This window comes from Pristiophorus japonicus, unplaced genomic scaffold (assembly GCF_044704955.1).
Source record: "Pristiophorus japonicus isolate sPriJap1 unplaced genomic scaffold, sPriJap1.hap1 HAP1_SCAFFOLD_2448, whole genome shotgun sequence".
Taxonomy (NCBI): Eukaryota; Metazoa; Chordata; class Chondrichthyes; family Pristiophoridae; genus Pristiophorus; species Pristiophorus japonicus.
Window position 1 is genome coordinate 503 of NW_027252175.1, and position 26,729 is coordinate 27,231.

The window sequence follows — 26,729 nt, forward strand, 5'->3', positions numbered from 1 at the left end:
GGCGAGTGGAAGACTGAGAGAAAAATAAACAATTAAACCTGCATTTTAACTCCTGGCAGGAGTTGTGCTGGTGAGATCCAAGGTGGGAGTCTAACCGCAAAGTGAGACCCAGGTGATTTTAACTCCAGGGCCTCATTTGTATACTGGCCACCATTCTCATACACAACCCTAGCTGGCTGGCAATTGGGAGCGGGATTTTGGTGGCAGGAGGCCATAGGCAGAGAGCCCTGAGAAATGGTCCCTGGCAGTCAGGCAAGTGCATAGGAGGAGGGGTAGGGAGTGCATCACAGTTTGGAAAGGGGAGGGAAGGAAGCCTGAGGCAAGGAGGGCTCAAGGTTTCTATGTGGAGCCCAGAGGAGCACTCTGGCCCACATGGAAGCCAAAAACAAAATTATATAACTTATTTGGGCCTCTCTCAGCCCCAGGTCCGCTTGTCGCCAGTTTGACCTGCTGGAGAAGCCACGACAACTTCCCCACATGGGCCTCAGGTAAAAATTGTAGTCAGGCTCTGATGATGATGTTGGAGCCTGATCTGTATTTTTGAAGCAGGATCCTGCTGCCTCCCAGTGAGTGTCTCACGTGCCTGCTAAAAACAGATGGTTCAAATTATGCTGCCTGTTCAAATGAGAGGGCAGCAGGATCAGAGGGCTAAGTTACTGCCCCGATTTGTATCTGCCCACCACCCAGTTTCCTCAGTTGTATAATAATTTTAACAGGAAAGTTCTACGCTATTATCTGCTATTTTAAATGTAGAGGCGAAGGAGCTTTTCATGACGATAGTTTGCAAATACAGCAACAGTAAACTAGAGAAGTATGTTTGGAAATGCATCTTCTGTTGTATTTACCGCTAATTCATTAATAGCTAAGTCAATGCTACAGGAAACCCAAAGCAAGCTAGTTTTGAGGTTGGCTGGATAGTGGTCCTTTATTTCTGTATACTGTCTTCTTGCACTCTCGATCTTTTGAAGACGGCACAACTAGAATTAAAATTTCTCTCCTCTCAGCCCTGTAAGTAACTCCATCGTAACTTTGAGCCAATGATATTCAAGCATCTTGATAATTCTTCCACAATATAGTTAAGAAATATGTCTAGAAAATGAGGTATTATTTGCACTGCTTATAATTGCTTTATTTTCATCTTTCTATTTTTCTCCATTTAGGTCAGAGTGACTCAGAAACTACACAATCTCTGCACAGTGAGAATTCCCATGTTTCTGAGCCTCAATCAGAGCAGTGTGCAGTGGTTACCCTTCACTTCTCGTCAGCTCTATGCAGCTTGCTTGCTAACCTACTGGCAACAATTCCAGAAAACACATTAACTGCGGTCAAGCAAAACCACCTTCTTGTAGCTTTCCATGGGTAGGTGATCTGTATAACAATATCTGGAAATTATTAAAGGATAGTAATGTTCTCCTGTTTAAGACTGCAGAATATATTGGCTGAGAATTTGCTGAACAGGGTATCTTAACGCGTGCCCCGTTTTTGTTGGAGGTATGAGCTGATAATTTGCAAGGAAAATGGGGCATCTATGACCTTTGAACAACGGGAGCAACAGTCTATCTTAATCAATGAGATTTAAGGATTGAGGGAAAAAAACAAGAACAATGGAGAAGGAGGGTAAATTAGTGTCACATCAGGTACAGGAAGATAAAGAGAAGGAAATAAGGATTGGATTCAGAGAGAGAGTGAAAAGAGACAAAGGAAAAGCAAGAAAAAAAGATAAAACATTTTAAATGTTCAATTTACTACCTGTAAGAATGAGAGTGTGCAGTTTAAATTATTCTCTTTCTGGACTAGAGAGGTTGATTGGTATTGCAGGAACATAAACCTCATCATTAAAAAGGTACTTGACTGTTGCTCAGCAGCCCTAACATTCTACGGTGAATTTAATTGGCAATTAATGCACAAATGTAACAACTTCATGAAACTGAGGTTGAGGGCGAGTTGCTGTTTTCACGCGAAGCTAATGGCAGAGTAGTGCAACTTGTGGCATAGAGCAATTCACAGCGTATCTCTCCATCACCACAATTTGCTGGATGACTCGCACAATAACAGCGAGCGCCACTAAACCCGCCATTATTTTGGCAGTCAATTCTGGGCCATGATGTTAGTCAGACATGTACAGGACATGTTTGCTGAGTAGCGGCTGGGTGTGTTGTACTTAGGTTTAGAGTTTAGTTCTACTCGATAGTTGCGAGTGTAACTAGAGGGATGGCAGGGCAGCTCAGTCCCATGGATTGCACATCCTGTGGCATGTGGGAAGTCCCGGATGCTTCGTGCAGCCGGGGCGACCACGTGTGCTGGAGGTGTCTCCAGCTGCACCAACTCGGGCTCCGTGTTTTGGAGCTTGAACGGCAGCTGGGGTCATTGCGGTGCATCCATGAGACTCAGAGCAACGTAGATAGCACGTTTCTAGACGCAGTCACCTCACAGCTTAAGAGTGTGCAGACAGATAGGGAGTGGGTGACCGCCGGACAGAAGAGGAGGACTAGGCTGGTGGTGCAGGAGTCCCCTGAGTCCATCTCGCTCTCCAACCGGTGCTCTATTCTGAGTACCGGTGGGGGCGATGGTGGCTCTGGGGAGTGCAGCCAGGGCCAAGCCCATGGCACCACGGGTGGCTCAGCTGCACAGGGGGTGAGGAAGAAAAATGGAAGAGCTATAGTGGTGGCGATTCAATAGTCAGGGAAACAGACAGGCGTTTCTGCGGCCGTAGACGTGACTCCAGGATGGTATGTTGCCTCCCTGGTGCCAGGGTCAAGGATGTCAACGAGCGGCTGCAGGGCATTCTGGGGGGAGAAGGTGAACAGCCAGAGGTCGTGGTCCACATCGGTACCAATGACAAAGGTAGGAAGAGGGATGAGGTCCTGCAGGCAGAGTTTAGGGAGCTAGGAGAGAAATTAAAAAGCAGGACCTCAAAAGTCGTAATCTCCGGATTACTCCCAGTGCCACGAGCTCGTGAGTACAGAAATAGGAGGATAGAGCAGATGAATGCGTGGCTGGAGAGATGGTGCAGGCAGGAGGGCTTTAGTTTCCTGAGGCATTGGGACCGCTTCTGGGGAGGTGGGACCTGTATAAGTCGGACTGGTTGCACTTCAACAGAGCCAGGACCAATATCCTCGCAAGGGGGTTTTGCTAGTGCTGTTGGGGAGGGTTTAAACAAGCTTTGCAGGGCGATGGGAACGTGAAAATAGATTCAGTAGGGAGGGGAGTAAAGCTGGAATTAGCAAGCAAAAATAAAGAGAGTGAGTTTGAAGGAGAGAGGAAACAAGCAGGAAAAAATGGTTTAAAAAAAAACAAACTTAAAGGCACTTTGTCTAAATGCACGTAGAATTTGTAACAACATAGATGAGTTGATGGCACAAATTGAGACAAACGGGTATGATCTGATAGCCATTGCAGAGACGTGGTTACAAGGTGACCAGGACTGGGAATTAAATATTCAGGGGTACTTGACAATCAGGAAGGACAGACAGAAAGGAAAAGGAGGTGATAAAGGATAGAATCACTGCAATAGAAAGAAACAATATTGGCTCAAATGATAAGGGTGTTGAAACAGTTTGGGTGGAGATAAGAAACAATAAGGGGAAAAATGCACTGCTGGGCATAGTCTATAGGCCCCCTAACAGTAGCAACTCTGTTGGTCGGAGCATAAACCAGGAAATAGTGGGAACTTGTAAAAAGGGAACAATCATGGGTGATTTTAAACTCCAAATTGATTGGACAAATCAAATTGGTCAGGGTCGCCTTGAGGAGGAGTTCATGGAGTGCATAAGGGACGGGTTCCTTGAGCATTATGTAAGATAACCAGGGGGCAGGCTATCTAAGATCTGGTCCTGTGCAATGAGACAGGATTAATAAACAATCTCCTAGTAAAGGATCCCCTCGGAATGAGTGACCATAGCATGATTGAATTTCAAATTCAGATGGAGGGTGAGAAAGTTGGATCTCTAACCAGCAGACTAAGCTTAAATAAAGGAGACTATGAAGGTATGAGGGCAGAGTTGGGTAAAGTGGACTGGGAAAATAGATTAACGTTTAGGACGGTTGATGAACAGTGGTGTACATTTAAGGAGATATTTCACAATTCTCAAGAAAAATATATTCCAGTGAGGAGGAAAGGGTGCAAGAGAAAAGATAGCCATCCGTGGCTAATTAAAGAAATAAAGGACAATATCCAATTAAAAACAAGGGCATACAAAGTGGCCAAAACTACTGGGAGGACAGAAAACTGGGAAGCTTTTAAAAGCCAGCAAAGAACGACTAAAAATAATGATTAAGGGAAGATAGACTATGAAAGTAAACTAGCACAAAATATAAAAACAGATAGCAAGAGTTTCTATAGGTATATAAAAAGGAAAAGAGTGGCGAAAGTAAATGTTGGTCCCTTAGAGGACGAGACCGGGGAACTAGTAATGGGGAACATGAAGATGACCGAAACTCTGAACAAATATTTTGTATCAGTCTTTACGGTAGAGGACACTAACAATATCCTAACAGTGGATAGTCAAGGGGCTATAGGGAGGGAGGAACTTAACACAATCACGATCACTAAGGAGGTGGTACTCAGTAAGATAATGGGACTAAAGGCAGATAAATCCCCTGGACCTGATGGCTTGCATCCTAGGGTTTTAAGAGAATTAGTGGCAGGGATTGTGGATTCATTGGTTGTAATTTACCAAAATTCCCATGATTCTGGGGAGGTCCCAGCAGATTGGAAAACCGCAAATGTAACGCCTCTATTTAAAAAAAGGAGGCAGACAAAAAGCAGGAAACTATAGACCACTTAGCCTAACGTCTATGGTTGGGAAAATGTTGGAGTCCATTATTAAAGAAGCAGTAGCAGGACATTTGGATGAGCAAAATTCGGTCAGGCAGAGTCGGCATAGATTAATGAAGGGGAGGTCATGTTTGACAAATTTGCTGGAGTTTTTTGAGGATGTAACGAACAGGGTGGATAAAGGGGAACCAGTGGATATGGTGTATTTGGACGTCCAGAAGGCATTTGACAAGGTGCCACATAAAAGGTTACTGTGCAAGATAAAAGTTCACAGGCTTGGGAGATGGCATGGATAGAGAATTGGCTAACTAACAGAAAACAGAGAGTCAAGATAAATGGTTCATTCTCTGGTTGGCAACCAGTAACTAGTGGGGTGCCGCAGGGATCAGTGCTGGGACCCCAACTATTTACAATCTATATTAGCGACTTGGAAGAAGAGACTGAGTGTAACGTAGCCAAGTTTGCTGACGATATAAAGATGGGAGGAAAAGCAATGTGAGGAGGACACAAAAAATCTGCAAAAGGACATACAGGCTAAGAGAGTGGGCAAAAATTTGGCAGATAGAGTATAATGTTGGAAAGTGTGAGGTCATGCACTTTGGCAGAAAAAAATCAAAGAGCAAGTTATTATTTAAATGGTGAAAGATTGCTAAGTGCCGCAGAACAGCCGGGACCTGGGGGTACTTGTGCATGAAACACAAAAGGATAGTATGCAGGTACAGCAAGTGATCAGGAAGGCCAATGGTATCTTGGCCTTTATTGCAAAGGGGATGGAGTATAAAAGCAGGGAAGCCTTGCTACAGTTGGACAGGGTATTGGTGAGGCCACAGCTGGAATACTGCATGCAGTTTTGGTTTCCATATTTATGAAAGGATATACTTGCTTTGGAGGCAGTTCAGAGAAGGTTCACTAGGTTGATTCTGAGGATGAGCGGGTTGACTTATGAGGAAAGGTTGAGTAGGTTGGGCCTCTACTCATTGGAGTTCAGAAGAATGAGAGGTGATCTTATCGGAACGTATAAGATTATAAGGGGGCTTGACAAGGTGGATGCAGAGAGGATGCTTCCACTGATGGGGGAGACCAGAACTAGAGGGCATAATCTTAGAATAAGGGGCCGCCCATTTAAAAGAGATGAGGAGTAATTTCTTCTGAGGGCTGTAAATCTGGAATTTGCTGTCTCGAAGAGCTGTGGAGGCTGGGACATTGAATAAATTTAAGACAGAAATAGACAGTTTCTTGAGCGATAAGGAGTTATGGGGAGCAGGTGGGGAAGTGGAGCTGAGTCCATGATCAGATCAGCCATGATCTTATTGAATGGTGGAGCAGGCTCGAGGGGCCGTATGGCCTACTCCTGTTCCTATTTTTTATGTTCTTATGTCGGACTGAAGCCTCTGAGTAACTGAGAAAACCATCTGGTAAAACTTAACACATTTTAAGTTGTGGCGGGAAACCGAAGGGGGCAGACGGCAATCCTGCAAGCGAGTCTTCATTGGAGGCCGGCAGATTTTAATGGCTAGACCTCACTTCAATGCCGCCGGTCAGTTGCTCACCTCTCATGGGCAGAAAGTGTTAGCTTGCAGGCAGGAGGGGGTCGGAGATTGGGTGGCTGCCCGCTGATACCAAGGAAAATTAAAATTCCCTCTAAAGTGTCTCAGTTCATATTGCTCGTTTAAACTTGCGAACAACATCCCTAACATGTAGTTTTTGATGTGAAAGATGTCTCCTGTACTGTACTGCTTCGTCATAAAACCTATAATTGATCACTTGTTTTCAGAAGATTATATTTTTATACATACTATATGAAATATATGCATTTAGCCTTGTTATCCCACCAATAAATAGTATATTTATCACATAACCTTGATGACATTGTGATTAAAATCACTTTTCCCTCCCTGTCACTGACTATTTTCATCTGGATAGAATTGATAGGCAGCTAGCTGATTTGCCATACTGAAGGGTATCAACATACCCTCTACTCTTGTGATAATCGGACATTGGACATCCCCAGAGGGAAAGAGATTTCCTGAGTGCAAGCACTGCAATGTTTCGGCAGGTATTACAGTAACACTGGGTTGTAACATTTAAGAGATTTTTTTCTAAATTCCTTATGTAGGTTACTTTTTTTGAAACAAAGCTGAGCTGTTTATTGTATTTACCAGTCGAAAAACAGATATCCTGGCATTTCCCTTGCATAATATCAAAGATCAGATAAAACAAAGGCTATTTCATGAATGCAATCGAGCTCTGTTACATTGATCATGTATCTCCGCCTTAAATATATTCAATGACCCAGCCACCACAGCTCTCTGGGGCAGAGAATTCCACAAGTTTACAATCCCCAGAGAAGAAATTCTTCCTCATCTCAGTTTTAAATGGGCGGCCCCTTATTCTGAGACTGTGCCCCTAGTTTTAGTTTCCCTGATGAGTGGAAATATCCTCTGTATCCACCTTCTCGTATCCTCTCTGCATCCACCTTGTCAAGTCCCCTCGTTATCTTATAAGTTTCAATAAGATCTGAATTCCAATGTGTATAGGCCCAACCTATTCAACCTATCTTCATATGTTAACACTCTCATCTCCGGAATCAACCCAGTGAACCTTCTCTGAACAGCCTCCAATGCAAGTATATCCTTACTTCAGTACGGAGTCCGAAACTATACGCAGTACTCTAGGTGTGGCTTCACCAATATCCTGTACAGTTGTAGCAGGACTTATCTGCTTTTGTACTCCATCCCCCTTGCAATAAAGGCCAAAATTCCATTTGCCGTCCTGATTACTTGCTGTACCTGCATACTCACTTTTTGTGTTTCGAGAACAAGGACCCCCAGGTTCCTCAGTAGTGCAGCACTTAGCAATTTTTCTCCATTTAAATTATAATGTGCTTTTCTATTTTTTCTGCCAAAGTGGATAATCTTACATTTTCCCACATTATAGGGCCCAAGTTTCCACATGATTTGCGCCTGATTTTTAGGAGCAACTGGTGGAGAAAGGACTATCTTAGAAATCGCAATTCTCCACATTTTTTTTTCTGCAATTCTAGGCAGGTAGAACAGTTCCACTTTGGAACAGAATTTTTTCTTCAAAAGGGGGCGTGTCTGGCCAGACGCCTGATTTCAAAGTTTCCACAGTGAAAACGTACTCCAAACTAACTTAGAATGGAGCAAGTGAAGATTTTTGTAGAACTGAAAAAACCTGTTCTACACATTTAAAAAAACAGGCGCAGGTTACAAATTAGGTGTCCAGAACGAGGTGGGGGGGGGAGGGAAGGGAAGTCATTAAATTCTATAATAAATCCTTATTTATACTTCTACAAATATTATACAAATAAATCCAATCTGAATAAACATTTATAAGCAAAGAAAAGATTAAATAAACCATCTTCCTACCTGTGTGAAAGTGCTTCAGCCAGCGTTCGTTCCCGGGGGGGGGAAGGGGGGGAGCCATTCCGTTCGTTCCCGCAGGGGGGGAGGGGGGGGGAGCCGTTCCGTTCGTTCCCGAGGGGGGGGGGCGTTCCGTTCGTTCCCGCGGGGGGGGAGCAGTTCCGTTCCGTTCGTTCCCGCGGGGGGCGGGGAGGGGGTGAGCCGTTCCGTTCGTTCCCGCGGGGGGGAGCAGTTCCGTTCCGTTCGTTCCCGCGGGGGGCGGGGAGGGGGTGAGCCGTTCCGTTCGTTCCCGCGGGGGGGAGCAGTTCCGTTCCGTTCGTTCCCGCGGGGGGGGGGAGGGGGTGAGCCGTTCCGTTCATTCCCGCGGAGGGGGGGGCGGGGAGCCGTTCCGTTCAGTTCGTTCCCGCGGGGGGGGGTGGGATAGCCGTTCCGTTCGTTCCCAACGGCGGGCGGGGGTGAGGAAGGAAACGGCTGCCTCAACTTTCTGAGGCTTCCTGCACCTTCTCACTGCTGCAAGAAGCCTCAGTGCTGATCATGGAAGGGCAATGTGCTTTTATTAAAAAATTTTCAAAAGTTAAACGGCTACAAAGAACTACAAAAATGGCCGAGTGCCAATGATTCCTTCACACTGCGCGTGCGCGAACGCTCCAACGCGCAGCGTTGCCGGCAGGAAAAAAACTAATTTAAATGGTACCCGCCCCCTCCCACTTACAAAATCGTCGCGAGTTTAGGCTCCGCCCCCGTGGGCGCCGCGCCAGGCAGACAAGGAGCTGCAGGGCGCTCGAGAATAGCGCGTTTTTTTTTTAGGCGCGAAAAACGGGCGCCCAGCTCGGAGGGGCGCCCGTTTTTTATCGTGTGGAAACTTGGGCCCTATATGTCACCTGCCAAATTTTTGCCCACTCACTTAACCTGTCTATATCACTTTGCAGATTTTTTGAGTCCTCACAATAAGCTTTCCCAGCCATCTTTGTAACATCAGCAAACTTGGTTACATTACACTCAGTCCCTTCATCCAAATCATTAATATAGATTGTAAATAGTTGAGGCACCAGCATCGATCCCTGCGGCAGCCCACTAGTCGCTGTTTGCCAACTGGAAAATGACTCAGTTATCGTGACTCTCTGTTTTCTGTTAGTTAGCCAATCCTCGATCCATGCTAATATATTACCCCCAACCCGGTGAACTTTTATCTTGTGCAGTAACCTCATCGAATGCCTTCTGGAAATCCAAATACACCACATCCACTGGTTTCACCCCCTTACCCACTCTGGTCATTACATCCTCAAAGAACTCCAGCAAATTTGTCAAACATGGTTTCCCTTCATAAAACCATGCTGACTCTTCCTGACTGAATCATGCTTTTCCAAATGCCCTGCTACTGTTTCCTTAATAATGGACTCCAGCATTTTTCCAACGACAAATATTAGGCTAACTGGTCTATAGTTTCCTGCTTTTTGTCTGCCTCCTTTTTTTAAAGAATGGTGTTAGATTTGCGATTTTCTAATCTGCTGAGTCCTCCCCAGAATCCAGGGAATTTTGGTAGATTTACAACCAATGCATCCACTAAATCTGAAGCTACTTCTTTTAAGACCCCAGGATGCAAGCCATCAGGTCCAGGAGACTTGTCCGCCTTTAGTCCCATTATTTTACCGAGTACTACTACTTTAGTGATAGTGATTGTATTAAGTTCCTCCTTCCCTATAGTCCCTTGATTATTCACTGTTGGGATGCTTTTAGTGTCTTCTATCGTGAAGACCAATACAAAATATTTGTTCAAAGTCTCTGCCATTTCCCTGTTCTTCATTCTTAATTCCCCATTCTCATCCTCTAAGGTACCAACATTTACTTTAGCCACTCTTTCTCCTTCCCCAGCTCCTGCCCGCCCCCCTTCCCCAGCTCCTGCCCGCCCCCCTTCCCCAGCTCCTGCCCGCCCCCCTTCCCCAGCTCCTGCCCGCCCCCCTTCCCCAGCTCCTGCCCGCCCCCCTTCCCCAGCTCCTGCCCGCCCCCCTTCCCCAGCTCCTGCCCGCCCCCCTTCCCCAGCTCCTGCCCGCCCCCCTTCCCCAGCTCCTGCCCGCCCCCCTTCCCCAGCTCCTGCCCGCCCCCCTTCCCCAGCTCCTGCCCGCCCCCCTTCCCCAGCTCCTGCCCGCCCCCCTTCCCCAGCTCCTGCCCGCCCCCCTTCCCCAGCTCCTGCCCGCCCCCCTTCCCCAGCTCCTGCCCGCCCCCCTTCCCCAGCTCCTGCCCGCCCCCCTTCCCCAGCTCCTGCCCGCCCCCCTTCCCCAGCTCCTGCCCGCCCCCCTTCCCCAGCTCCTGCCCGCCCCCCTTCCCCAGCTCCTGCCCGCCCCCCTTCCCCAGCTCCTGCCCGCCCCCCTTCCCCAGCTCCTGCCCGCCCCCCTTCCCCAGCTCCTGCCCGCCCCCCTTCCCCAGCTCCTGCCCGCCCCCCTTCCCCAGCTCCTGCCCGCCCCCCTTCCCCAGCTCCTGCCCGCCCCCCTTCCCCAGCTCCTGCCCGCCCCCCTTCCCCAGCTCCTGCCCGCCCCCCTTCCCCAGCTCCTGCCCGTCCCCCTTCCCCAGCTCCTGCCCGCCCCCCTTCCCCAGCTCCTGCCCGCCCCCCTTCCCCAGCTCCTGCCCGCCCCCCTTCCCCAGCTCCTGCCCGCCCCCCTTCCCCAGCTCCTGCCCGCCCCCCTTCCCCAGCTCCTGCCCGCCCCCCTTCCCCAGCTCCTGCCCGCCCCCCTTCCCCAGCTCCTGCCCGCCCCCCTTCCCCAGCTCCTGCCCGCCCCCCTTCCCCAGCTCCTGCCCGCCCCCCTTCCCCAGCTCCTGCCCGCCCCCCTTCCCCAGCTCCTGCCCGCCCCCCTTCCCCAGCTCCTGCCCGCCCCCCTTCCCCAGCTCCTGCCCGTCCCCCTTCCCCAGCTCCTGCCCGTCCCCCTTCCCCAGCTCCTGCCCGCCCCCCTTCCCCAGCTCCTGCCCGCCCCCCTTCCCCAGCTCCTGCCCGCCCCCCTTCCCCAGCTCCTGCCCGCCCCCCTTCCCCAGCTCCTGCCCGCCCCCCCTTCCCCAGCTCCTGCCCGCCCCCCTTCCCCAGCTCCTGCCCGCCCCCCTTCCCCAGCTCCTGCCCGCCCCCCTTCCCCAGCTCCTGCCCGCCCCCCTTCCCCAGCTCCTGCCCGCCCCCCTTCCCCAGCTCCTGCCCGCCCCCCTTCCCCAGCTCCTGCCCGCCCCCCTTCCCCAGCTCCTGCCCGCCCCCCTTCCCCAGCTCCTGCCCGCCCCCCTTCCCCAGCTCCTGCCCGCCCCCCTTCCCCAGCTCCTGCCCGCCCCCCTTCCCCAGCTCCTGCCCGCCCCCCTTCCCCAGCTCCTGCCCGCCCCCCTTCCCCAGCTCCTGCCCGCCCCCCTTCCCCAGCTCCTGCCCGCCCCCCTTCCCCAGCTCCTGCCCGCCCCCCTTCCCCAGCTCCTGCCCGCCCCCCTTCCCCAGCTCCTGCCCGCCCCCCTTCCCCAGCTCCTGCCCGCCCCCCTTCCCCAGCTCCTGCCCGCCCCCCCTTCCCCAGCTCCTGCCCGCCCCCCCTTCCCCAGCTCCTGCCCGCCCCCCTTCCCCAGCTCCTGCCCCCCCCCCCGCTTCCCCAGCTCCTGCCCCCCACCCCTTCCCCAGCTCCTGCCCCCCACCCCTTCCCCAGCTCTTTCTCCCCCCCCCCCCACTTCACCAACTCCTGCCGCCCCTTTCCCCAGCTCCTGCCCCCCCTTCTCCTGCCACCCCCTTCCCTAGCTCCTACCCCCCTCCCCCCCCTTCCCCAGCTCCCCCCTCCAACTCCTCGCTCCTTTGCATCCTCCCCTATCCCCAGCCTAGGTCTATTTATTCCCCCACCTTCTAACTGCTTGCCCTGAATGCTGTTCATAGCATTGATTTACCCCTGTGCAAAGCCTGGGTGATTGGCGAGAGATATGTAGATAGAAACATAGAAAATAGGTGCAGGAGTAGGCCACTCGGCCCTTCGAGCCTGCACCGCCATTCAATGAGTTCATGGCTGAACATGCAACTTCAGTACCCCATTCCTGCTTTCTCGCCGTACCCTTGATTCCCCCTAGTAGTAAGGACTACATCTAACTCCTTTTTGAATATATTTAGTGAATTGACTCCTTTTTGAATATATTTAGTGAATTTAGTAGATAATATATATTTTCCTTAGAAGCGTAATGTTCTTTAATTCGTGTCTAAGTTAACATTTTAATATGAAGCAGTACTATTTCTTTTTCTCATTACAGTCAGAACCCTGTATTCATTTAAAACTTCTCATTTATTATTAACATGTAAGTGGCAATTATGTTTCATCAATTTCATGTTTGGTACTGCTGCAGCTGCAAGCTCTAGACGTTTTTCCAGCTACAGCCTCTGAAGTTGATTCACATGGAGGCCCGGGACCAGAAAGTCACATTGCTTAAGGAGCAGCATAATGACACCTTTCACAAGCTAGGCTCCTTCTATTAAGATAAGAACTAAGGAAGGTTGTCTAAGCTAAGTTATTAACAGAGAAGGAGCTAAATATATAAGTTTCGCTGTTGTCAAAAGAATGTTTTTATTATGTATTTGTTCTGCAGTAATTGTCTGTGAAAAAGGTTTAGACATTCTAATTAGAGACACTGGTCCTTTTAATGGATATGCATTCCCACATGTGCTCTGTGAAGCGTAGAAACAGATTATTATACTTTACATTGACTCAAACATTATAAGACATGATTCAGACCATGAATTCATGTTGTTCTTCCTTTCTTCCAACTTTTTTATTAACACATTGGTAATCGCGTACAAATAGCTACCCGTGGCCCCAATCCTCGCTGTTTGCTGCCAGAAGGATGACTAATCATGTGTCACAACTGGCTTCAATTACAGAATTTCTTTTAGTCCTAGGGATTTGATTTTGCTATGTACACTCTGAGTTGACGGCAGTGACAGTCATTGGGAACAAAGCAGATAATGTCATTTTGGCACAGTTTTAATATTCTTTTCTCTGTGTCGGACACAGTGTGGTTTCTGGCCCTAAACGAGGACTTGAACACACACTCTAGACTGACACATCAATACAATACTGCAAGACTACTGTATTACCGGATGTGTCATCTTTCAAATGAGATGCTAAACCTGGACCTGTCTGTTCAGCTGGATGTGAAAGACACTATTCAGAGAAGAGCAGGAGTGTTCTGGTGTCCTAGCCAACATTTATCCCTCAACGAACAACACTAAAACAGATTAACTAACTGCTCATTTACATCATTGCTGTTTGTGAGGCCTGTGTGTAAATTAGCTGACATTGTTTGCTTACATTACAAAAATTGTTACACGTCAAAAGTATTTCATTAGCTGTGAAGACCTTTGGAAGCGAAATACACTATATAAATACAAGTTCTTTGTTTCTAGCCATATGACCCTCGACTTGATGGCACTGATCTGTAGTTTGATGATGACGTTTGATGGTGGGGTGGTTCTTTGAAAAACATCAAAAATAAAAGAATTGCATTGGACTTCATTGCCCCAAATGTCTTCATTGAATGCCTAGCTTCCCATTCTAAGCAAGCCTATTGCACACCTTGGGGAGAAAGAGAGAGGAAAGAAGATGCCCGTGCTTTGTCCTGCTGTTTTGAGCTTCTTGCAAAGCTACAATTAAATTATGGGGGCAATATTGACAATGCCATACCTCGTGTAAGCCTTCTGCATTATGGTGCTGCGGAGGAGAAGATTGATAGCATCAACACCTGAGGAACCTCAGAGCACATAGGATGATGGGTAGGAGGTCTTGCCCACATCGGGCATATCGATGCAGACTGTAAGAAGGCTGTGTTTCCGCAAAGAAGTTGTAACCGAGATCTGAGAGTTAATAAAAGCAGACCTGCACCCTAGAAGCGTAAGGATGACTGCTTTGTCAGTTGAAGTAAAGGTTACAGCTGCACTTTCATTTTATGCATCTGGATCATTCCAGGCCATAACTGAGGATGTGTGCACCATTCTCAACATGCAACACATATCTGCATTTGGCAGGTGACTCCTGCACTATATGCCCTGAGGAATGCCGACATAAAGTTCCCCATCACTGTCCCAGGCAATGCTTGACAGGGCTGTGGGCTTCTCCAGGATTGCTGGCTTCCCAAAGGTACAGGGATGCATTGACTGTACCACATCGCCTTGCAAGAACCTTTGGACGATTCCGAGATGTACAGGAACAGAAAAGGCTTCCACTCCGTGAATGTGCAGCTCGTCTGTGACGACGTGCATTGCACCATGGCAGTTGATGCAAGATACCCTGGGAGCATCCATGATGCGTTCATCCTACACGAGAGCACTATATCTGCCATGTTTCAGCAGCAGCCAGAAGGGCAGAGCTGGTACCTGGGGGACAAAGGGTACAGCCTCGTCACCTGGCTCATGACGCCCTTACGCGTAACGCAGACGGAAGCTGACCAGGAATACAACTTGTCGCACATTGCGATGCGCAGCATAATAGAGAGGACCATTGGCATCTTGAAGCAGTGTTTCCGATGCCTGGACCATTCCGGAGGCTACTTGCTATACTCCCCTGAGATTGTCGGTCACTTCACTGTTGTGTGCCGCATAATTAGCCGTCAGGAGGCAGCAGCTGATAGTGGAAGACCCACCTGAGTTGAGAGTGGCTGATGATGAGGAGGAACATGCAGATGACGAGCAGGGGGACAAAAAGGAAACCCTGCAACTACCTGAACCCAGAGCACGACGGCGTCCTTTGTTTGGCACAGACTTTAGGCTCCACCAGCCCCCCCCTCCCCCCCCCCCCGAAGCTAAAGGACCAGCTGTGCGGCGACAATTTCAAAAATCATGTTTTTTTTGTTGTAGTGGTCGGGGCCAAAGAAAACGGGCGTAACTCTTGAAATGTGGCAAAAAACGGCATTGAGGAAAATTGAGCCCCTAGTGTGTCATGAATCCTTAATGCACTGCCTGACAATCAGAGAGGAGCCCTCTATTTAAGAGACAGAAAAATGCTGGTTTAGAAAAGTGCTATATACTGGAATATGTGATTACATATATCAATTCTTTGCTATGGGTGTTGTGCAATAATTCAAAAATACTGTAGCATCCAAGTGAGCAGCGGTTGCTGGCTCTCGATGCATGCTAGTGAATAAAAATTACCCATTGAAACAAAAAGCACATACATTTAACAAGAACAAAAAAGATACTCTGAAGCTATTGCAAAGTGAAAATCTAACCTGAGTTTTGATGTAATCACTCTTGTTTGCATAGTGAGTCATTTAATTATTCTGTGAAATTCTGGCAAATATAGTTGGAGTTATAACCTATATTCAATACTCATCCATAAAATAATTTTCATATTCTAAATATATAAGTCACAAATGTTACATTGGGGTTTTTCAAAGAAATTTGATGTGCTCTTCCTGCTGTCACATCTTCAGATATTGTCAACATATTGTGTGGTTTTGTCTGGTTAATAGCATATAAAATGTAAACATTCCTCTCCAGCCATGTAGCTCACTCCTACTTGGGCTCTGTATGATTCTGTGATGATCAGATTCTTCCAAAGAGAGCTTGGAGATTAGGCTAGCACCCAAGAGAAGAATCATAGAATGATGCAGCACAGAAGGAAGCCATTCGGCCTACTTTGACTGTGCCCGAGCTGTGGCTTGATACTCAAATAGAAACAAGATGTTGGCTGGGGCTATCTGAGGGCAGGAGCCCAACTCTGGCTCTATGTCTCTATGGAGGTGAACGAAAAAAACTAGAAGTCTGCAAAGAAAATATTTGTCAGCTGGTTGGACGTCCCATGCATGGACACCCACATCACCACACTCCAAAGGAAACAGCTGAGAAATTGATGTAGATTTTCTGATTGCCTGATGTATAGTGCACACTCTGTCCCTGTAGGAATACACCCCAAGTACCTAAACAAGCCGAGAGAACCTAGAATAGACTGGCAAGAGCCAAGGCTACAGGTCTTACAATTACGCACAGGCATATTACATGAGCTCATCCAACCAAAACTTCTAACCTTGCCCTGTACAAAGCACTGTTGAGCTTTATGCAGCTTATCCAGTTATGAGTGTCCTATTAGGGCATTTGCTTAAATGATTCTCTGAAGCCAACTCCGAAGAATCCTACGCTCCAATGATGAGTCCTATTAATATACTAAGATGTCTGCCCAATCATCGATAATTGGCTAGAGTACTGCGATGTAGCTCAAGTATCAGATTACCGGGTTTGCCGCAGAAGTTTGACTTGGTTCCAATTTTCTATTTGCAGTCAAGACATCTCAGAGCAACCTCAAGCTCACAGATTTCCAACTTAGCTTTGCAGCTACTGAAGGAAAATGGTCACTTGGTCATTTTGGCAACAGATCAGCATAGGTTGGAGCCCTTTCTAGGCAGAGAAAAGGTGCCAAGAATTCCCTCTAAAGTGCATGGTGCAAGCCATGGAAATGTACATCCTTGGGGTAATTTGATGAATTTGTGTTCCGGCTTCACTTCCTAATATCTGGAATTTAGGTAGTTGTTCCCACAATTTTCCATTCATTACTTTTAACTGTATGCCAGAAATGCAAATTTGTAAAATTAACTTCTATTTCTGAACAGTTCCACAGATTGGAGGAGTAGGCTTTCAACAACAACTGCTGTTTTCTCTGAAACCCAACCTTGGTAATCACTGAACTTTGGTGTTCTCATACTGTCTTCATTTAACAGTCGCTGTCATTCAGCTCTGAGATTCCTCATTAGCTATGGAAGACATCTGCCTTCAGCATGTTGAACCCTTACAAAACAAGCAGAATGCCGTATCCTAGACTTGCTTATCTTCAGTTGCTTAATCAAGGTTCTTGCATGAAGGGATTTGACCAAGTCATGGCTGTCTAGGAGATGACTGCACCTCCAGATACTGAGTGGCATTGTAAGGCAGAACCCTCCTTCCATGCAATGGTTTCCTGCCACAATTGCACTTCACACTTTAATTTTGGATCTTGCATGTGGGCTGAAGGAAGCTTTTCCTTTGCATACTTAGTGGCTCTAAAGCATGAAAGACACACATCTTGCACTCCACAGTTTTAACCTACATTGGGACTTTGCTGTCATTGAAGAAAAACAAGTAAGAGCAGGACATAATTTTCCCCTTTGCAGTGTGGTCTCAAAGAACAATTTTCAATCTAAAGCTGGCATCCACAAGAACCTCTAGTTACTGATGGGAGTTACTAGTTGAGCTTGATGCCCGGTGTATCTTCTAATTGATACATTCGATTTCTCATCTTGTCATTATACTGCATAGAGGTTCACCCGCCACCATATTTCACCAGTTAGCCAGTAATTGAAGATAGTGAGTAGAATGCACTAGATTCCCAAGCAAGTGGAGGGAAAGAAGAGTACAGTAGGTTGCACTGGCATGGGACAATGGGTCAAATGCACTCTGTGTACTAAAATGTCATTGATTCAATGGTGCCATCCAGCACATCATTAGACATTGAATAGGATGCATAACAGCAATGACCATGCTTTCAAGTGAATATCCCATCTATTTCTACTTGGAGCTGGAGTGAAATCCAGAATTAGACCACACACTTCATTGTTTCCAGCTTTGAGTGTCACATGAGGTACTAGATTAAAAGAAAAAGCTAGATAAAGAACTTATAAAGAGAGGGACTGTGGGGGAAAAAGTCAATGCGAGGCATTACACAGTGTGAGAAACATACCAAAAAGAGGTGAGACAGGAATAAATGAGAAAAGGAGTTGAAGATAAACAAACAGGTAACGACAACAAGCGACCTATACATCGAGAGTGTGAGCAGACAGATGGGGAGTGAGATATAGAAAGAGTTAGTGGGAACATGGAGGGAGACGGTTGCAGGAAAATATTTTTTTAAACTTGTTAAATTTTGGTCATGAGCAAAAGCCACAAGAGATAAGAACATAATAGGAGCAGGAGTAGGCCATTTGGCCCTTAAAGCCTACTCCACCATTGAGTAAGATCATGGCTGATCTTCTACCTCAGCTCCACCTCCCCGCACTATTCCTATATCCCTTGATTCCCTTAATATCCAAAAATCTATTGATCTCTGTCTTGAATATACTTAACGACTGAGCTTCCACAGCCCTCTGGGGTAGATAATTCTAAACATTCACACCCTTTTAGAGTGAAGACATTTCTCCTCATCTCAATCCAAAATGGCTGAGCCCTTATCCTGAGACTGTGACCCCCTAGTTTTAAATTCCCAGCCAGGGGAAACATCTTCCCAGGATCTACCCTGTCAAGCCCTTGAATTTTATACAATTCAATGAGATAACCTCTCATTTATCTAGGGAATATAGGCCTAGTCTACTCAGTCTCTCCTCATAGGACAATCCCCCCAGGAATCAGTCTATTGAACCTTTGTTGCACTCCCTCTAAGGCAAGTATATTCTTCCTTAGGTAAGCAGTCCAAAACTATACACTGTCCTCGAGGTGTGGTCTCACTAATGCCCTATATAATTGCAGTAAGACCTTTTTACCCTTGTACTCCAATCCTTTTGTAATAAAGGCTAACATGCCATTTGCTTCCCGAATTGCATATTTTTATTTAGCTTAAGTCTGTTATTTCTATGCTGGCATATTATATAACAAGGTATTTTATTAGCCATTCAACTCTCTGGTATAAATATATTCAATTAATCATGCAGTATACCAGAAATACAACAAATTCTGTATTTGAGAACATGTTGAATAGCTCTTAGTTTTTGTTGCTTTTGTTAATATCTTTGTGCATGTGATGTTTTACCAGGAATCTTTAAACAGCTGTAATCTGATGAAATGCATACTTAAGGGTAACATTACATGATTTTGAGCTGAAATACGTTCATAGTAGATGAGGAGCATAAAACATTTTGGTGATTTTTATTTGAGGTGAAAACTTGCCTGGAATTAAAATATTTTGGGCAAGTTGGGACATTATTGGATGTTATGGTATTCATATATATTGGAAATATAAATGCTTCCACTAAACTGCTCTAAATTGTTTTTAAATGCAATATAATTTTTCATGCCTTTGTTTTGTTAAAGTTTGGTAAACACTGGTTTACTGGAGCGGTACTTGTGGGAGCTGGGAGCACCACTGACTCGCCCGAATCACAACCAGGATATTAAAGCTCAGGTCAGTATAATATATACAGTTTAGATCATTGATATTCATATGAAGAAAGATCCTTGTATTAAAATTGAATTTCTACTACTGACACTACTTCAACTTACAGCAGTCATCCAAGAGGCAGACTCGTCATCTGACCAAGTCCACAATCTACGCCGGGGGTCCGCAGCCCCTTGGCTTCCTGGAGAAGATTTCAGGGGGTCCGCCAGTTGGTTTGTCCCATCACTATGCCATAAACATCAGTAGTCTCCCCTGTATATTGAGAAGAGTAGAATAGTCTCAGTGATGCAAAGACTGTGCATGCCCAGTCAATTCAGATACTTGTTGGACACCGTTTCGAAGGTTGGACAAGTTCCTTTGCGTGTCATTGACCTTTACAGCAGTATTTATCTCGGTAGCTTTTTTTTTGATCCAGCCCTAGTCACTTCCACATTCATAAACTACTGACCGCTTTTAACTATTGAATAAAATAGTGGGAGTTCTAACTTCTCTTCCGAGGGATTAAAACCTGAGTTGGAGATGGGGAAATTCCGCGAGTTCGGCGTTGCATGGGCCGAGGTAGCGCATGCCTTCCTCTCAACCTGTTTCTTTTGCTCGTGCGGAGCTGCCCTGTGTTGGTTGGAAGCCGCTCATGACGAGACTTTTTTTTTCTCCTGGTGTTTGAAACCGGGAGGAGCACCATCAATGGAGAGTGTGTGCTCGCCATGTGGCCTTGGAGGGGGTGAAAGGGGAGCTGAAAGAGACGTTCCCGTTTCTCGGCCTGTGACAAGGGCCATAATAATCGGGCTCTGATGTGACTCCAGCCTTATCGCGATATTTAGTTCTCACGAGCCAACAAGTTTCACATTAAAACAAAAATAATAAATATATATGCTTAATTGTATAACGTTTTTATGCAGAAAAATACTTGTATTGTGCTTCAGGGGTTCTGTGGAATTTTTATAACACGGAAGGGGTGCCTTGGAAGCATAATGTTTGAGAATCCCTGATCTAGACCATTATTACTTAGTATAACAGTCTCCATATCTCATCATCTTTCTTTTGGTGGCTAACAAATGCCAACCAAAGTTCCACTCTTGAGTAGAAACACATTTGCCTGAGGTCCATTGCAAAATTGATAGTTTTTGTTTTGTACTACTCCCCAAAATACTCTGTCATATTCCTGATCAATGTTTCCTTGACCTCCTGCAGCATGGGACCTGACCACTCCCATTCCTGTTTTGTGGTGACAGCAGCATCTCTGTCTTCCTCCTCAATCCTTTACCGTTCCCTTTAACTTCCTGCTTCTCAACTATTTCATTTTCACCCAACAACATTCACAGCATAAGTCATGATCCAAGCTGAAATGCAACATTCAAACCTGTGTCACCCTAATATTATAAACCTCTAGCTTCATGCATTTACATAAAAACATAAGCATAAGAACATAAGAATTAGGAACAGGAGTAGGCCATCCAGCCCCTCGAGCCTGTTCCGCCATTTAACAAGATCATGGCTGATCTGGCCATGGACTCAGCTCCACTTGCCCGCCCGCTCCCCGTAACCCTTAATTTCCTTATTAGTTAAAAATCTATCTGTGATTTGAATTCATTCAATGAGCTAGCCTCAACTGCTTCCTTGGGCAGAGAATTCCACAGATTCACAACAGTCTGGGAGAAGAAATTCCTTCTCCACTCTGTTTTAAATTGGCTCCCCCGTATTTTGAGGCTGTGCCCCCTAGTTCTAGTCTCCCCGACCAGTGGAAACAACCTCTCTGCCTCTATCTTGTCTATCCCTTTCATTATTTTAAATGTTTCTATAAGATCACCCCTCATCCTTCTGAACTCCAACGAGTAAAGACCCAGTCTACTCAGTCTACCATCATAAGGTAACCCCCTCATCTCCGGAATCAGCCTAGTGAATCGTCTCTGTACCCCCTCGAAGGCTAGTATATCCTTCCTTAAGTAAGGTGACCAAAACTGCACGCAGTACTCCAGGAGCGGCCTCACCAATACCCTGTACAGTTGAAGCAGGACCTCCCTGCTTTTGTACTCCATCCCTCTCGCAATGAAGGCCAACATTCCATTCGCCTTCCTGATTACCTGCTGCACCTGCAAACTAACTTTTTGGGATTCATTCACAAGGACCCCCAGGTCCCTCTGCACCGCAGCATGTTGTAATTTCTCTCCATTCAAATAATATTCCCTTTCACTGTTTTTTTTTCCCAAGGTGGATGACCTCACATTTTCCGACATTGTATTCCATCTGCCAAACCTCAGCCCATTTGCTTAACCGATCGAAATCTCTAAATTATGGTTGCCCTTACACTTATCCAACATCAGCATCGGTACAAAGTAATTTCTTCTTTCCACCAGTGCTAACCTTATGCAGTATAAATCCAAAGTTAGGACCTGACCTAAGTCTGGAGCAAAGCAAAGTAAGAATTCCTGCTCTGACGTTTGGCTTGGTTCTGAGAGAGTCCATCTTTGTGTTTCCGGCAGGGGATGCAGATTGGAAATTTGGCCATATGCTGTGCATGATTTTCTGATCATTCAAATGAATGCGCAAAGTCTGAAAATTATGCATTATAGTTTGGTCAACGTGGAAATGTTTCAAATTAGCACATTTCTGTTCTTGTATCTTGCATAAATAATGCATGATCTTTCACAGTTTACCAAGTTCCACCACTTGTACGTTATCCCATGAATTTGTGCACAAAGAAACAATTTGAATGTCCGACCCATGCTCGATTTACCACAGGTGTACAGTAGATTCTCTGTTTCCACTGTGGAATTTTTAAGTTGATGTCTAACGCTGAGATTTTGTTGTGCAGTGTATATAATAATTGTTTTTCTCTGCAGGTTTTGAGCCATCTTCAGTATCTGTCCTCTCTTTCTGGACTAATCCAGCCGTGTTTGATCTTGCATCCAGAGCACATAACCCTGGATGACTTGTTAAAGCCATTGCTGTCAAATATATTCACAGTGCTTTGTATACGATGCAAGGACTATTTTGGTAATATACTTAAATTTTTCCTCTTTCCTCTGTGTAGTGCCCATATTTTTTGCAGTTATTGTAAAATAAGTGCATGGGTTTTCCTGCTCATTTTTGTGAGAAAATTATATTAGATTCAACTGTGAGGAAGTTATTTAGTCTGGAAAGTACCCTTGATTTTTCATCATAGTTATTTCAACAATAGCAACTTGCATTTATCTCATGTCTTTAACATAGAAAAAAACGTCCTGAAATGGTACACTGAGATTGTAATCACAAAATGGCTGTTGAGCCAAAGGAGATATTAGGAAGGGCAGTGTGTTTTAAGGAGGGCCTTAAAGAAGGAGAACGAGTTGGTGAGATGGAGGGTTTTAGGGAGCGAATTTCAGAGCATGTGGCCTAAAAGGCTGAGCGCACGCCCACCAATAATGGGGTGAATGGAAGGGGGGGATGCACAAAAGGCCCGAGTAGGAATAATGGAGAGTTCAGATGGGGATTTAAGGGTTAGAGGAGTTTACAGAAATGAGGCTTTGAAGGGATTTAAACATTAATTTGAGAATTTAAAATTTGAGCCATTTAAAATTTCAGCAAATTTTGCTCGGCTCCAATATAAAAAGGTAATTGAATTCTTATAAGGACCTTTATTTTTTTGTCTAAATGCTCTGTCCATTGGTATCTTTGAAAAAAGTGGGCTATGGTAAAACTAGAAATGAAAAGCTTCTCCCAACAAGATAAAACTGACACCATGGCTCTGATATTTAGGGGGATGATGTAGGATAGTGCCAGGAAACCCGCCAAGACCGGGGTTGCAGATATCCTGCCAAATTTAACCATAGGACTTCATTATAATTGTTTTCTTTTTTGTTTCCTGCCCAGCAGCCAACTGGATTGACAGGCTGGCCGACTGCCAGGCGTGCAAGCCTTTCATTCCTCATTGGGCAGAGAGAGTGATCAGACTTTGTGCTGAATGAAGAAGTTCAACAACCTTCCTACCTGCGTTGGGATTGAAGTTGCAGATCATTGTGGTTATTTTTACACAGCAAAATCTGCCTCTGTTGTGTTTCTGCCTGCCTGACACAATTAACTTTTGTCTTGAGTATCTTTCATCATAGACAGTCCCTCAAAATCGAGGAAGACTTGCTTCCACTCTAAAAGTGAGTTCTCAGATGGCTGTAAAATCCAATACGGGAATTACAGTCTCTGTCACAGATGGGACAGACAATCGTTGAAGGAAAGGGTGGGCGGGAGTCTGTTTTCCCACACGCTCCTTCCGCTGCCTGCGCTTGTTTTCTGTATGCTCTCGCCGACAAGGTTCGCAGTGCTCAGCCCCCTCCCAGATGCTCTTCCTCCACTTTGGCCAGGGATTCCCAGGTGTCGGTGGGGATGTTGCACTTTATCAAGGAGGCTTTGAGGGTGTCCTTGAAACATTTCCTCTGCCCACCTGGGGCCCGCTTGCCATTTAGGAGTTCTGAGCAGAGTGCTTGCTTTGGGAGTCTTGTCAGGCATGCGGACAATGTGGCCCGCCCAACGGAGCTGGTCGAGTGTGGTCAGTGCTTCGATGCTGGGGAAGTACCTTTATGGTTATGATAGCAAAGTTCTCACCCATGCTCCTTCATACTTGTGCAACAATGAATTGTCGAACAGATTCACATATGCTAAGCAGGAGTAGCTGCCACCATCATTTGAATTTGAACACCTCAAACCCAAGCAAACAAAATAGCTTCAATGTATCAGAAACGTAGAATTACTCCTGTGGAATAACTGATTACTTTTGATACGAATTAAGAATTTTTTTTAAATATATTCGTTCACGGGATGTGGGCAAGGCCAGCATTTATTGTCTATTCCTATTTGCCCTAGAGAAGGAGGTGGTGAGCCACCATTTCAGAGGGCAGTTAAGAATCAACCACATTGTTGTGGATCTGGAGTCACATTTAGGCCAGATCGAGTAAGGGCAGCGGATTTCCTTCCTAAAGGACATTCCCTAGCTTGGGATTTGAATTCATATCTGTGGATTATTAGTCCAGGCCTCTGGATTACTCATCATCGTAGGCAGTCCCTCGAAATCGAGGAAGACTTGCTTCCACTCTAAAAGTGAGTTCTTAGGTGACTGAACAGTTCAATACGGGAATTACAGTGTCTGTTACAGGTTGGACAGACAGTAGTTGATGGAAAGGGTGGGTGGGACTGGTTTGCCTCACGCTCCTTCTGCTGCCTGCGCTTGCTTTCTGCATGCTCTCAGCAACGAGACTCGAGGTGCTCGGTGCCCTCCCGGATGCTCTTCCTCCACAGTCTAGTGACATAACCACTAAGCTACCGTACCCATAAATTTAAAAATAAGAGACTTGTATTTATAAAACCCTTTTCACACTGGAAGATTTCGATGTGCTTTACGCAATGAATTTATTTTTGGAGTGCAGTGACTTGTTATATAGGCCAATCTACTTACCTGCACTTTAAACATCTTCGCATTTTAGTATGGAATCTTAGTCGAGGGTATTTCAGTTTCTCTTGTGATTGTTTATCTTCCATGGTGCCATGGATAAATGTAGCAGGAAAATTGCTTTTAGTCTTAAATCAATAATACTGTTTAGCTTGCTAGATTTTTATAATTCATTTTAACTAAGAATGTCAAACGTTGCCAGCAAACAAAAAAGTTTAGAGCTATAATACAGTTAGGGAGACAACTGGTTATTAATTCTATAAGCAGATGTGAATGTTTGTAGTGCTATAGGTACCTGCTTTCAAATATAACACTAAACATTAGCTAAGGGTTTTGCAGAAATAGGATAAAGTCAGAATGCGAGATGTATATTGTTACTTAGCATTGGCTGTTAATAACTGGAAATTCTCTTTTTTAAAGGAGTGATTTTTCAATGCCAACCTAATAACTATCTGTGTTTCAGACTGTGAGGTAACATCTGCTATCTACCAAGCATGGACAGACTTGTTTATCCTTTTGAACATAATTCTACGGAAAATTGGTCAGGCTACATTCCCAGCTGTCGTAACTGCTGCAGCAAAGCAGTGGGCTGCTCTCATAGGTAATATGAACCAGCTAAAGTGTGCATTATCTGTATTCAGGAGAATAGATCCCCCCTTGGGTACTTTGTTTCACTGGTGCCCACATTAGCTAATGTACTATTTCCATGTGTGTAACCAAATTTTAATCCATACAGAACAAGTATTAATCCTATTGTTTTTTTGCACATACAATTAATATTGCAGGGACATTACACACAGAGTTTGATACTGTTTATCACCAGTTTAGCAGCACTTGGCAGATTTCGTCTGTTGCATCGCACATCACCCCCTCAACCTACCACCCTGCATACAGCACTGTGATAACCAATTTAGAAACCAGATAACTACTTAAAGCATTGCAGCATATTTGAAAGTTAGTTTTCATTTGAACAAACTGAGCATAAGTTACAAGGATAGCTCAGTGTAAGCAGCAGGCCGGTTACACTCTGATTAAATCTTTAATTCAACACATAGAATATTATGTGTCACCTGCCTCTGCTTTCCTTAAAGCATTCTTTATAAATTAATCTCTATGGGGTGAAATTCATTGTTGTAAGCACCTGTAACTAAGCATGCAATATTGCAGGAATATTTTAATATAGTTTGATTTATTTTCTCATTTAACAGTTGCCTGTTGAGTACCGAGACATCTTTTCAGTTGTTCCATTATCTGTATTTTTCCTATAACACCAATGGAAATGGTTTTGTATACATTTGTAATCTTTGTTGGAAGCAGAGAAGAAGAACTTCTCTCCCTTAGTTGTGTTTGTAAACCATACAAAATTAGTTTGGAATTGCCTCTTTTCTCACAGAATGTTCTGCCCTCTCCTGTCTTCACAGTGTGTACTTTCCCTGGCACCCTTCACTATGTATACTATTCTTCATGTGTGAACCTTGACAGTGAACATCTGCAGGTTACTCAACTATGGAAGGCGTAACATCCGAGTCCTTCCCTATTCTCTCACTCAATGTCGATAGCCAAGCATTTTCCAGCTACAGTGATTGGACGCAGAAACTCTCACTGATATTTGCCCCGAATATCCCGGAAGCACTAAGTCCATTTGTAACTCCCCAACTTTCACCTGACTAAAACTAGCTAACTTGGCACATATCCAAAATTGAAACCCGAGTCCCTTTGGTATGTATAGTGTAACAGTACGCTGAGTTTTGCTGTTGCTATTGCAGTGTTGAAAGAGTTAGGTTTGTATTGTTAAATGAATATTTGTTTGTCTTTTAGATACCATTTCCTTGTGCATTCAGCTGTCTACCACCAGACCCTATTTGTATATAGTATCCTTGCAATTCATTTCTCTACTCCTGACTGAAGAGGGACAGAGGCAGTTCCAAATTGGAGCAGAAAGCCACTCAGTCCAGTGTGTGACCCTTACTGAGCTTTTAGATGGAACTGAAGGGGCTGAATCATCAGGCAGTCGGCTCTGTGAGAGCATATTACAG

General features: G+C 45.5%; 1 protein-coding gene across 1 annotated transcript; it reads left to right on the forward strand.

Moving 5' to 3' along the window:
- Nucleotides 1–1,160: 1,160 nt before the first annotated feature.
- LOC139245895 (rotatin-like) lies at nucleotides 1,161–26,729 on the forward strand (the record flags this gene model as incomplete). Its single annotated transcript, XM_070871348.1, has 5 exons — nucleotides 1,161–1,359; nucleotides 19,193–19,283; nucleotides 22,118–22,271; nucleotides 25,157–25,294; nucleotides 26,512–26,729. Coding segments are annotated over 5 exons (800 nt in total), but the record flags the coding sequence as incomplete, so codon positions are not given.